We start from the raw sequence: 14,072 nt of genomic DNA on the forward strand, positions 1-14,072 counted from the left end.
ATTCAGCATAAGGGAAAATCCCTTTTAAAAAGGGATAACTTGGCAGCTATGCTGATGCGCTGGAACCAGGCCTTCCAGTTGAATGGGTCTCCTCTAAGACTAACGGATAATTAAAAAACAACCCAGTACTTTAATAGTGTGGTTTATCTTTATTTTAGACAAAAATACATTTTAAAAACGGTGAACATTTCGATTTCAACAGTATTCCAAGATGCTAACCCGTTCCCTAAATCATTCTTACAGAACTAGTTTTTATATTTCATATCTCTTTTATCACATTTAACACTGTTCAAAATCCATAGCCTTTTCTGCAAGGAATTCACAAGAAGAAGAATATGATGAAACAGATTGACGGCGTCAAACTGTAACAGAAGCGGTATTTGACTGTCAACAGTCAATTTGTGTTTAAGAATTTTGTACTTGATGCTAAAACTCACCTAAACTATACAATTTATCAGAAAAAAATTAAGAAGCTTTCTTAAAGACCTTCAGGATCGGATAGATGTTTTCAAATGCTTCATATATTTCAGAACGGTATTTGGCACCTAGGAAAAATGGTTTTGAAATGAGCATTAATAACATTCATAAGAAATGCTGGTGTGACAATACTTCTGTGTAGAAGGTGGTGGAAGCATATAAAGAATCTTTTATTGTTTTTTTCCGTTTTGGTATAGTTATGCGGTAATATATTTACTTTTGATCTTCTTTGATCTTTTTTCCTTTTTCTTTTTCTCTGTATAGATTATTCTTAAATCAATTTATTGTAATTTTAATGTGTGAAATAATGTTTTATTCTGTGATATTAAAAGAATGATTAAGAAGAAAAGAAAAGAAATGCTGGTGTGCGTGGGAAAGAGAGGCAGAAGTGGCAGGACAGTTGGAAGCAATGCCCTAAAAATGTTCTCTGCCAGGAGGGTAAAGTTAAAGGGGAAAATGGGGGGAAATTTTCAATAGCACAGGCCTTTTGAACTCCATTATCAGAGTGGGATGATTTTCGATCATCTCCATTAGACTGGTTGAAAAGCCTACCATAGTAGATGACACCTTCCTTCCTTGTCAGTTCCTGTCTTATATGTTAATGGTGCTGGAGGAGACTCTCGAGAGTCCCATGGACTGCAAGAAGATCAAACCTATCCATTCTGAAGGAAATCAGCCCTGAGTGCTCACTGGAAGGACAGATCCTGAAGCTGAGGCTCCAATACTTTGGCCACCTCATGAGAAGAGAAGACTCCCTGGGAAAGACCCTGATGTTGGGAAAGATTGAGGGCACAAGGAGAAGGGGACGACAGAGGATGAGATGCTTGGACAGTGTTCTCGAAGCTACGGACATGAGTTTGACCAAACTGTGGGAGGCAGTAGAAGACAGGAGTGCCTGGCATGCTCTGGTTCAGGAGGTAACGAAGAGTCAGACACGACTAAACGACTAAACAACAACAATGTTAATTACCCTGTCAGTTTGGAAAAGCTGTTTTTCTAGCTCAGCATCTTGCACCTGGCATGAACAGAGACAAATCTACCTCACATTTATTTTCCCTAGTCGCCACCAGTGTGTTCTGATTGGGTTTGTTTTTCTTAAACCTGCCAGTTATCCATTTCAATGAGAAATCAATAGTTTTTGTGTTAAGAATTTACACTGTTCACACATTCTCCAAATCAGCTATCCCGTTTCCCACTTCTCACATGTGGTGGTTCACACACACACATACACACACACACACACACACACACAAACACACACAAACTTATCCTATCACCATTATGTATCTTGTAATATTTTTGCAGGCTTCATAAAAGGACCTTAAATTCTTTTCTTCCTTAGAGCTTTAGGGCAGAAGTGATGCTTAAAATGCTTTTCGCATTTCACACGTCAGTAAACCGAGATCATCACACTACACTGATCTGGGTGTATAGCTCAGCAATTGGGCTCTCTCTCTTTCCTGCATAAACTTCCACAAGCAATGCATTCCAAGCATAAAAAAATAAAATGAACCACTAACCTATGCATAAGCCCCTCTGAATTCAGTGGGATGTCTGAATAGATAGGTATAGGATCGCACTGACTGTCACACAGAAATGTTTTAGTAGAACAAATGTAAGGTGTCCCATTTTACAGCTCCTATACGTTTCAACAGGGCTCACACAGGAGATGTTTTCAACAGACTGTGCCTATAGCCTCTCTCCTACCTCCCTTCACATGCAAACTCCTAGGTCAATAATAGTTTGTGCTGTATACACTTACCAGTTAATACAACTTTTCCAGACACAAAAATAAGCAATACAATCCGTGGTTTGACCATTCGATAAATGAGGCCAGGAAACAGTTCTGGTTCATAGCTGTTTAAGAAAGAATTTAAATACATGAAGTTAGAAAGCCATTTGACATTGTATGTGACTAATGGGAGGGTTTTATGTGACTTTGGGGTTTAATGCATCAGAAGGGGGGGGTGAGATATCAAGAAAGCGTCTACCCTTTTTCCAAAGCAAAAGGGAGGAAGCAGCTTCTGAAAAGGTCATGAGGTACACAGGTAGTCCAGGTTAGCAGAGCCAGAAAGCATCCGTGTGGAATTACAGTGGTACCTCGGGTTACAAACGCTTCGGGTTACGTGTTTTCAGGTTGTGGACCTTGGTAAACCTGGAAGTACTGGAAAGGGTTACTTCTGGGTTTTGCCACTCACGCATGCGCAGAAGCACTAAATCACACTTTGTGCATGCTCAGATGCGCCAAATTGTGTCACATGTGTGCAGACGCTGTGCTGCAGGTTGCGAACACTGCGGGGTGCGGATGGGCCTCCGAACGGATTACGTCCGCAACCCGAGGTTCCACTGTATGTAAGAGGATACAATGTCAACAACAGGCTATGTTCATATGACCGCTTACTCCAAATCCACTGGACACCACAATGATACGAACCCTCCATTCACAAGCAGCGTAAAACAGCAGAGGACTAGAACGTGATCATGCGCCAAGGGCAAAGTACTCCCCGGTTTGCAACACCCACAAGCTATTTACAGCATCTCCTCCCAAACAGGAAGAGCAAATGTTCTGTTTTCTCTTTCATTCCAACAGCGGCATGGATGGACATACCTACTGAACTGCTGATGTGTGAGAACCAGGCCTTCGAGTCGGATGGGAAATCTCACATCGCAGCTGCCCACCATGTTCTGTATTTTGAAATCCAGGAACTTAGCAGGGAACCCAAGCTTCTGCACCACACGGGCGTACTTCCTGGCTGCCAGCCGCGACTGCTCTTCACTGCAAGTTCACACAACACCAAAAAGGGGTGGGTGGTGTGGGGAAGAAATCCGGCCACCAAAGGTTTGAGGAGGGCTATAGGTTGGTCTGTGCTTGGCAATGATTTCATCAGGTTACAGCAGAAGGCAAGCAGGAACATTATCTGCTTGGCTGAGAAGCCAGCTCTATCAGGCTTTCCCTCCAACAGCTGTCATTGGACAGCAACCTTCCATCAGGCTGCTGCAGAGGGAACCAAGGGAGGCAGGGCCACCCTACTGACTCTGCTGAGAGGCTGAAACTTTTGACTTCTCTCCTTGAGCCATTTCTCATCCCAGCTGGTCTAGTAGCCTGAGTTTGCTCCCTGCTCCCCTTTAAGTGTAATTGTACGCCAAAATGGAAAACTCTATATGTGTATTGCTGCAACGTTGGAAAATTCCATCGAAGCTAAGCAAGAGGAACAGAGAGCCTGACAGATCAGATGATAATTAACTTAAGAATGTCTCTCTGCAAGCTCTCATATGGAGTTTTAACTTAGATCACATGAGAAAGGTATTTGGTTGCAAATCTCCATTTTGTGTGAGTTGGTCTTTGCTTTCTCCCTGGAAGCAGCCAGAGAGAAAGGTGTGTAATTGATTCTCTCCAGGAACGCAGCCTCAGAGTATCATAGAGGCTGTGGAAGAGGCAGAGCTTCGTTTTCAGCTCTGGGTGAAGTAATTTCATGTTTCTAAGATGTTTAACCTATGCGTGGACAAGCATACGATACTATGCAATAATTTGGGTGTAACATTGTTGCAACTCTGTTTTTGCAACAAGTTCTGTTAGTAAAGCTTTTGAACCGTATTTTTGGACTGGAGAATTTTTATTTCAAGAAGGGTCGTTTTTATTCACCCTACTGCTTCCAAATGCACAATATCAATAACCCACACCCCAATCTCTTTTCCTTTTGGCTCATTTCCTCTATATTGTGGGCCTGAGGACAGAGACAGGCTTGTTAGTGATATTTGTAATATGCTCTGGGAGCCTTTTTCAGCTACTCTGTGGGGTAATGTTTCCCACCCGTAGTTCCCATTTATTTATCTGTCAGGATAGACCCTATTTCTTTGTACTTGTTAAGAGCGCTTGGAAAGTTATAACTGGGGCCTGAGAATTGGCGTGCTGCAAGCATGCCTCCATTTTCTTCTGTGAAATGTACAATGTAAACATTATTTAAATCAAACAAATCCGTATGTGCTGACTTTCAACCATTTATTACAGGCTTTTTGTATCCTTTGGGAGGGGCAGAGAACTATGTGGGCAGTGAAAAGCCCCACTCTCTAACCATTGTGTATCCTACTAATCGCAACCCGGCCTCCAGTATTTCACTTGCATCGCCCACAGCACTTCCAAGCCTTACATTGCGAGTCACATGTCTAGGCAAAACGTATTTAAAAGGAAGGAGGGAAAGAAAGCTAAGATTCGCAGAAAGCCCAATCCTTCCCGCCATGTCAGTGCCGCTTTTATTCTGGGTTCATAGTAAAGTCCTACCTTTTTGCTCCTGTGCAGACCATTTTGCCGGAACTAAATATGAGGGCTGTTGTCCTTGGTTCTCGAATTCGCATGATCACAGCAGCAAACCTCTACAGTTCGGGGGAAAACCAGATTACTACCTTGTGAATCCGTTTTAGACAAGTGCCTCTGGCAGTATCTTCTGAAATACAGAGATTTGACCAGACAGGTACACTCTATGCATGCTCATCCTTATTATTTCTGAGACTCTTGCAATGGAGGAACCTACAAGACCTGTTTTCCACAAGCCCTTTCTATTATTACATTTATATGCCACCTCTTCTACCAATGAGTTCAAGGCTGTGTACAAGGTTCTCCTCCTCCCCAGTTCATCCTCACAACAAACTTGTGGGGTAGGTTAGGCTGAGAGATAGTGACTGGCCCAAGGTCACCCAATGAGCTTCATGGCTGGGTGGGGATTCGAATCGTGGTCTCTCAAAGTCATAGTTCAACATTCTAGAATTGTAGAATTGGAAGAGACCATGAGGGTCATGTACTCCAACCTTCTGCAGTGCAGAAATCTTTAGCTCAACGTAGGGTTCGAACCCATGACCCTGAGATTAAGAGTCTCATGCCTTACGGACTGAGCTACGCCAGCACCTCCATCTCTAGAGTCCACCAAGTCTGAGCCCAATCAGAATTTTTCAGATGCAGTAGCGGAGATTCATACTCTGGCACTGGGGGGCAGGGTGGGGCGGGGCGGAGAGCAGGCGGGGGGGCTGGTACACGTCCTGGGGGCAGGGGGCACCACCCGCAGGGGCGTGGAGGGGAGGCAGCCGCGATGGCACCCTACTGGGATTGCGCTGCCGGGGGCGGTGTGCTCCCCCCCCCCACTCTTCTTCCTCCGCCAGTGCTCAGATGAATGGCACCAAACAGCTTCCCTGGGGCTTACCTTTGGATTGAATTCTGCATTCCTAGCTTGAAGGGCTATGTTCTTGAGATCCAGCTTACAAGCCAAGTTTACAGTGGCCACTATATTCCTAGGAGAACAAGGGAGAAACGAGGGGATGCAACAGATTGACAAAAGTGCTCAGAAGTGGCGTGGAAAAGTTCATGGGATGCATCACAGCAAATCTGTTATTCCTTTCAGTACTGAGCCATAAATTGAATGTCCATCCTACTCTTCTTCTTCTTCTTCTTCTTCTTCTTCTTCTTCTTCTTCTTCTTCTTCTTCTTCTTCTTCTTCTTCTTCTTTATAGATGGAATTGGTTCAGGGAAATCAACCAACATCTGTTGGGATTGCATAAATTTGACCTTGCTATTTTGGGCACATTCACACGATATATTCAAAGCATGTCCAACACACATGTTAAACATAGATTTGAAGTACCTGAGAGTTAAAGTGAAGCAAACAAGAGCGAAGAGAACATGTTGCCATTGCTTAGCAACAGCAGTAATAGTAATAGTAATACCCTGCCTTTTTCCCTGACGGGGACAAAAGGTGGCTTGCAGATAAAAATAAGAACAACCAAAAACAGAGAAAAATAATAATTGAAAAAACAATCAATGATTTGCTGGATAAAAGCAACCATATTTCCATCTATTGATTTTGTACTTAATACACATATAACTTTAACCCACCAGGGGGCATTGTTTGTGTAGAAATCTAACCAGAACTTGTTGGTAAGCCTCTGTGTTTAAGTTAACTCCGCCCCTTAAAAGCTGAGCCATTTGTTGTCTGCTGTTCTCTCCAGACGAGATGCTTGCTATTTCTCTCCTATCTCTACTCATCCCGTAAACAGTTCCTGCATAAATAAAGCCTTTGAACTCTACAAACTGTAAGAGACCTTTTCAATCTAAGTCACCCAAGCTTCAAGGTGTTATAACAGGAATGAACCTACTGCAACTGTGGAACGATGCCTGAAGAACCTTCTGAAGCAGAGGTCATAGGAGTCATCGGGTTCATGGGAAGACAAGTCCCAGAGGCATCGTGCATCCCAGAAGCATCGGGCAATGGTTGAGTAGCATTTTCATCGCTCTCTTGGGACAGGCCACTACCATTCAGGAAGATGCCACTGTCTTGTGATCCTGACTGAGAGCTGTGCTGCTCTCCCAATACCGTGCCACGGCCCTCATTTTTGTTATCCGGGCTTAAATAATCCGGCAGGAAGCTGAGGTCAATCGAGAAGTTGTGGGTCTGGTCGGGCGGAGAATGAAACGATGTACCCGGGTAGGAGGAAGAAGGCAAGTCTGCCGCAAAGGGACTCATGGGAGCAGAAACTTGAGGGCTGGTTGGTGGAAAGTTATCCTTTCACAACATGGGAGAGAGAAAAAACAGTCATCACACTTCTGCATTAATAGGACATAAGAAGAACCTGCTGGATCAGGCCAATGGCCCATCTAGTCCAGCATCCAGTGGCTTGCCTGTGGGAAACCAGCAAGCAGGATCTGAGCACAAGAGAAACTCTCCCCTCCTGTGGGTTCCAGCAACTGGGATTCAGAAGCATTGCTGCCTCCAACTCTGGAGGCAGATCATAGCCATTGCAGCTAGCAGTTGCCCAAAGCCCTCTCCGCTATGAATTTGTCCAATTCTCTTTCAGATTGGTGGCCATCACTGCCTCCTGTGGCAGTGAGTTCCATAGTTTAACTGCGCACTGCATATTTTCTTTGATCTGTCCTGAATTTCCCCACCATCCAGCTTCACTTGAGGTCCGTGGGTTCTAGTGTTAGGAGCGGGGAAACCCTTTCTCTATGCCAGATCCCCCCAAATAATACGTTCAAAATATTCTGCACCAACAGAGGACCACAATTCTAGCAATGCCATGGCTTTTTCCTCACAGGGCCATGTTTACTGCATAGAACCCACAGCTACTGCACCATGTAAAGGCACTCCCCAGGTAACCGGTTTCTGGGCATTTATTCCAATTTGATTGCAAGGAGGTTAAATGGCGTTGTGTCAAAGCAAGTGCTGCCCCACACATTCCGGCACACTTCCTGTAAGGGGGAGAGATTACAGAGAACCTCCCCCTATCATCAGGAGCAGTTCGTCCCCAAGCAGCCATGAAAGTGCAGGGTCTGAAGGGGCTAGTCAGGAAGCGGGCAGAGAGAGACAGGTCTCCGGCAGCGTGGGAGAGCCCCTGCTCCACAGGCGGGAAGAGAGAGAGACGGAAAGGGGGGAGAGGGAAAAGACGGAGCGCAGACCCTTTCCCCCGGCACCAGAATTAAGGAGGAGGAGAAAGGGGAGGAGATTTGCTGTCCCGAGACTTTTATGTTGGTCAAAGTCGCGAAAAGGGGCAGTGCTGGATTCTGAGGCGGAAAAACGGACATGAAACCGACAGCTCACTACACTGTAAATAACGTGCACCAATAAAGACTCTTTTAAAGACAAGTATGTGGAAAGTCGTTACTCAAGAGTAGCCGTAACAACCTCTGACACTTCCCCTTCTTAGAAGGTCCAACAACACTCAGCCTCAGCTCGCTATCTGCAATTTGGGAATAATTAGATTTGCCCACCTTACTTAGCCGTGTTCATAGCTCAGTTGGTGCAGCACATACTTTGAATGCCAAAGGTCCCAGGTCCAATCCCTGATGGGGGACTGGGACAAACTCCTTATTATTATTATTATTATTATTATTATTATTATTATTATTATTGCAAAACATACAGCACAAACAGAAAAAAACAATACCACAATGACAACACTGATCATCTAACATCACACATATTTTTGACTTCCGAATCACCTCCTTGTGCTTTCTAAATATTCTTAACCTACACACACACTTCCTATTATATCTATTACATCAGGAACAATTTTTACATTTATAATTCTCTTTAATATTCAAGATTCAATCTATATCTGTCAGGAGATTTGCATTTTCACAGTATTGTTTTAAATATTATTTCAATATTGTCCATTCTTTGCTCCGTTTCTGATTTGAGTTTCTTCTTATTCTCCCAGTCATTTTTTTTGCCAGTTCCAGGTATTCTATTATCTTCACCTGCCAGTCAAACTTTGTAGGAATTAAGTCACCTTTCCAATTTTCTGCTACCACAATTCTGGCCGCTGCGGTTGCATACATAAAGATAGTTCTAAAGTTTTTTTTTTGGATTTCAGTTGACATAATGCCTAACAGAAAGCCTTCAGGTTGTTTTTTTTTTTAAAGGATAAATTAAAGATCTTTTAAAGTTCGTTGTATAGTATGTCCCAAAATTCTCGTACCCTCACACAATCCCACCTGGGACTGGGACAAATTCCTACCTTAAACCCTGCTACCAGTGTTGACCACATAGATCAATAGGCTGATTCACTGTAAAGCACCTTCCTATGTTCCTAAATGCTAAGCAATAGGAGCAGTACAGAAATAATATGACCAGAATCCATCAAAATAAATGTGGAAACAACACACTTGCTCAACTTGTGACTGTGAGTTTTGCTAGTTCCACAGTAAAAAGCGGATATCCGCCTTTTACTGAGGGCCTGCAGGCATTATTTGACTCTCTGGCAATACTAGCGGGGAAAACAGTTGCCCTTTCAAAATGGATTAAGCCCCAGTATCCTCCATTTTACCTGGCTTGTACACTGGTCCAGGTAGTTTTCCAGGGATAAATCCTCATCCATGCTTCCCTATTCCACAGAAGAGCAGGTCAACGGTTTGGTGGTGCTGGGAGTAGATGACTACAGGTGAGTTGAATTAAGAAACCGCCTTAATTGGAGAAAAGGGAATCAGGTGGTCTAAGGAAGCCTGAGCAGCTGCTCACTGGGAGATCTCTCCTGACTGCTCTCTAGATCTGTTGGTATATATATATGCAGGAGAATCTCACAGGCTTACTCAAGCAAAGCTGTGCTGGTCATACTATAACACCTGACTTCCATTTGACGGTGTGCGACAAGAACTTGAGTCATATAAAGGCTTCGAAATTAAACTGCCTTCAAAAGGCGCAACTTTCCCCATTGTAGCCTGGGAATTGTAGTTTAATGAGCCTCTTTACATCATTGCAACAACCTCCAACATTTCTCCATGGGGAGCCAAATAGTTAAAACAGGCATGAAAATAGCTTGTCTGTGGAAAAAAACGTGTCTGCTCAGATGCTGGTTCATGGACATTTGCTAATGCGGTTGGGTATAAAGCATGCATCTCATGTATGTTCATGTACGCTACTACAGCGGCAAGAATGTTAATTGCCCCCAAATGGAAAGAAGCAGAAGTCCCAGCAAAGTAAGAATGGAAACCAAAACTTATGGAATATGCAGAAATGGCGAAACTTAGCAGGAGAATAAGAAATCAAGATAACAATTTTTAAAATAAAAGAATGGAAAGGGTTTGTTGAATATTTCCAGATAAAATTATTGTAAAGTTAGTGAAATGTATAAAATCAGTGAAATGTATAAACTCAGAAAGTGTGTGTGTGTGTGTGTGTGTGTGTGTGCGTATATGTATATGTGTGTGTGTATGTGTGTGTATGTGTGTGTATATATATATATATACATACACACACACACACACACACACACACACACATACACACAGTGGTGCCTCGCTAGACGAATTTAATTCGTTCCATGGGTCTTTTCTTATAACGAAAAATTCGTCTAGCGAATCCCATAGGAATGCATTGAATTTTTTTTGAATTTTTTTTTTTGCCCATTTGTTGTTGTTGTTTAGTCGTTTAGTCGTGTCCGACTCTTCGTGACCCCATGGACCATAGCACGCCAGGCACTCCTGTCTTGCACTGCCTCCCGCAGTTTGGTCAAACTCATGTTCGTAGCTTCGAGAACACTGTCCAACCATCTCGTCCTCTGTCGTCCCCTTCTCCTAGTGCCCTCAATCTTTCCCAACATCAGGGTCTTTTCCAAGGATCCTTCTCTTCTCATGAGGTGGCCAAAGTATTGGAGCCTCAGCTTCACGATCTGTCCTTCCAGGGAGCACTCAGGGCTGATTTCCTTAAGAATGGATAGGTTTGATCTTCTTGCAGTCCATAGGACTCTCAAGGTTCTCCTCCAGCACATAGGAACGCATTAATTGAATTTCAATGCATTCCTATGGGAAACCGCGATTCGTTAGACGAATTTTTCATAAAACGAATTCGTCTAGCGAGGCAACCTCCGCTCGATAAATCCTTTCGTTAAGCGGAAATTTCGTTAAGCAGGGCATTCGTTAAGCGAGGCACCACTGTATATGTATATGTATATATATATATATATATATATATATATATATATATATATATAATCTCAATCATGCATCTCAGTGGCAGGATAATTTTGGACATGGCCTCCTGGAAAACAAGGAGAGGCTTTGTCGGGTCACATCCACACCATAAACAGGCAGCCGTTTAGGGAAAGATTTTAATATTTGATGCATTATTGTACTTTAATATTTTGTTGGAAGCTGCTCAGAGTGGCTGGGGAAACCCAGCCAGATGGGTGGGGTATAAATAATAATAATAATTATTTCAAGAACATGGCTCCCTCCCAAGTGCTGGGAGCTGTAGTTTGCACCCCTCACTGAGCTACAATTCCCAGTACCCTTCACAAACTAGTTCCCAGCCATTTGCTTTGAGTGTATGGTAAGGAAGTGGCCTTGCTTTGCCTGGTTTTTCTCTGTTCCTCTGGAGATCTTTGAAGGTGATGACGAGGAGGTCTTGGAAGAGCAGGTAGCCAGCTAAAGCTGCAGTAGGGTTGGAAGAGTGACTGTCTCCCAGAGCACTTCAACAGAAGTAAAAGAGTGGAGGACACCCGCAAAGCATTAAACATGTGGCATGTCAGGTTGGCAGAATCCAAGCACAGAGGCCGTGTCCTTTTCAAAACTAACAGACCATCAAGCTGGACTTCCACTTTAATCTGTGGTAGAGAACATAGGAAGGTGCGTTCTACCAAGTTATGCCATTGGCACATTTAGCTTGGCAAGGTCTTCATGGTCTTGGCAGTAGCTTTCCAGGGCTTCAGATGGAGCACTGTGGTTTAAAACCATAAACCCTCTTGGGCTTGCTGATCAGAAGGTCGGCGGTTTGAATCCCCGCGACGGGGTGAGCTCCCGTTGCTTTGTCCCAGCTCCTGCCAAGCTGGCAGTTTGAAAGCACACCAGTGCAAGTAGATAAATAGGTACCACTGTGGCGGGAAGGTAAATGGTGTTTCCATGTGTTCTGGTTTCCGTCACGGTGTTCTGTTGCACCAGAAGTGGTTTAGTCCTGCTGGCCACATGACCCGGAAACCTGTCTGTGGACAAACACCGGCTCCCTCGGCCTGAAAGCAAGATGAGTGTGCAACCCCATAGTCGCCTTTGCCTGGACTTAACTGTCCAGGGGTCCTTTACCTTTCCTTTACTACTGAGCTACGACCCTTCCCTTAAGGGTGTTAGAGAGGCCTTCCACTCCATCTCGGCTCCTGAAAGGCTCGGTTTATTTCCACTTAACGGACCAGGAACCAGTTATAGACTAGACTTTAGCAAGGACAGATGTCTTGGTTTGTCTGTGCCTTACAGGGAGACTGGCGTTATATTGGGCGATCAACATTAATACCGCAGACAGTGCTTGTGCTTTGGCTGAGCTATCAGGGCACAAGGCCTTCTCTGCTGTGCAGTCTTCACCGAGACCCTGAGTACTGAGTGAAGGGGAGAAGATGATCTGCCTCCTTGGAGAGTGGGCATGCCAGCAAAGATGGGGGATGCTAGTCCCCTCAAGGGCATCTTGGCCACTTACACTACCAGATAGAGAGGAAAAGGAGCGCTGTGAAAAGAGACAGGTACAAATATCTGCTGGAAATGCAAAGAAAAAGAAGGTACCTTTTACCATATGTGGTGGTCTTCTAAGGTAATAAAAGCATTCTGGGAAATGATATATAATGAAGTGAAAAATATATTTAAACTAACTTTTATATACCGTGGACCATAATTTTTAGAAGGGGAAAGCCCCGTTTTTTGGGGGGGGAGCAGCTCACAGTTGTGCAGCTTTTTTGCAAAGGGGGAAAGCTCCACTTTTGAGGATCAGCTCAAAGTTGTTGAGCTTGCTTTGCAAAGAGAAAAAAATCTGTTTTTATGGGGTTCAACTCACAGTTCTGCAGCTTCTTTAGGAAAGGAAAGGGAGCCATTACTACAGTTTCCAGACAGATAATCTAATCAGCCAGTCACATGTGCTGGGGAAACAAACAGCCTCCCTCTGCAGAACATTCAACAATGGAGGGCGGGGCAAGGGGGCAGGCTGGGAAGGGAGCTAGCGTCCCTTATCTCCCTCCCCAATATCTTGCAATCAGCTGTTGAGGGGCTTCCTTTAAACACCCTCTTGTTATCCTTTAGCTCTTTCTTAAAAAAAAAAGCATGATCTGCTTTTTGCCCCTGGGCAATTCGGCTCCAGGGACCACGCATTCGCTCCATAACATGCACAGACATTTCCTCTTACTTTTTAGGAGGAAAAAAGTGCACATTATGAAGCGAAAAATATGGTATTTAAAAAACATAGGGTTTTCTATTAGGAATTGTAGGTGCTGATTTTCCAAGGGAGCAAAGACTTTTTATGTACGCAATGACAGCCGCACGGATGTTACTAGTTCAGAGATGGAAAGAAGATAAAGTCTCTACCAGAGAAGAATGGCAAATCAAACTGTTGGATTCAGGTAGGTAGCCGTGTTGGTTTTATGCTGTCAAAATAAATTAAAAAAAAATATTGTCCAGTAGCACCTTAGAGACCAACTAAGTTTGTTCTTGGTATAAGCTTTTGTGTGCATGCACACTTCTTCAGAACAAACCCAGAACGAACTCAGTTGGTCTCTAAGATGCTACTGGACAATTTTTTTATTTATTCAAACTGTTGGACTACACTGAAATGGCAAAACCGACCAGAAAGCTCAGGAACCAAGAAGACCAAAACTTCAATAAAGAATGGGAAAATTTTTATAATTTATCTTGGAGACCACTGTAAGCAGATGAAAACATCAGCAGAATTGCAGTAACACTTGTAATGTAGCAAGTACTATGGAGATAAAGGAGTTATATAAAATATGTACTGAAAAAGATGCAGTAGAAAAGGTTAACAATAGGATCAGGAAGGGGAGGGTGGGAAGTCCAGAGATTCGGAGGAATCTTTAAATGTGGATATATATGGTTGTAAAATCAAATAAAAATATTTTTTTTAAAAAAAGGAAGAGAACACTGATTTGCACATGCTAATTTATACATAGGTGCACATATGGAAATGTTATGATATACGCAGAAACACAAGACATCTCACCCTAGCCAGGAAGTTGATCAGGTGATCTTCTTTATATTTAAACTATTCTTTATCTTTAAACTGGACTTTGACCAGAGGATGCCTTAAAATCAAGGATTTCCATTTGTAAAGCAGGCCACATGGCCACCC

At 43.5% G+C, this 14,072-nt stretch overlaps 1 protein-coding gene across 1 annotated transcript; it reads right to left on the minus strand.

Moving 5' to 3' along the window:
* Window positions 1-465: 465 nt before the first annotated feature.
* TBPL2 (TATA-box binding protein like 2) lies at window positions 466-9,339 on the minus strand. Its single transcript, XM_035141061.1, has 7 exons — window positions 9,289-9,339; window positions 6,619-7,025; window positions 5,670-5,757; window positions 4,757-4,848; window positions 3,086-3,253; window positions 2,240-2,334; window positions 466-545 (listed from the first exon to the last, which is right to left on the minus strand). The coding sequence occupies exons 1-7, from the start codon at window positions 9,337-9,339 to the stop codon at window positions 466-468; spliced, it is 981 nt and encodes a 326-aa protein (XP_034996952.1).
* Between the last annotated feature and the right edge of the window lie 4,733 nt (window positions 9,340-14,072).

The sequence above is a fragment of the Zootoca vivipara genome, chromosome 1 (genome assembly GCF_963506605.1).
Source record: "Zootoca vivipara chromosome 1, rZooViv1.1, whole genome shotgun sequence".
Taxonomy (NCBI): domain Eukaryota; kingdom Metazoa; phylum Chordata; class Lepidosauria; order Squamata; family Lacertidae; genus Zootoca; species Zootoca vivipara.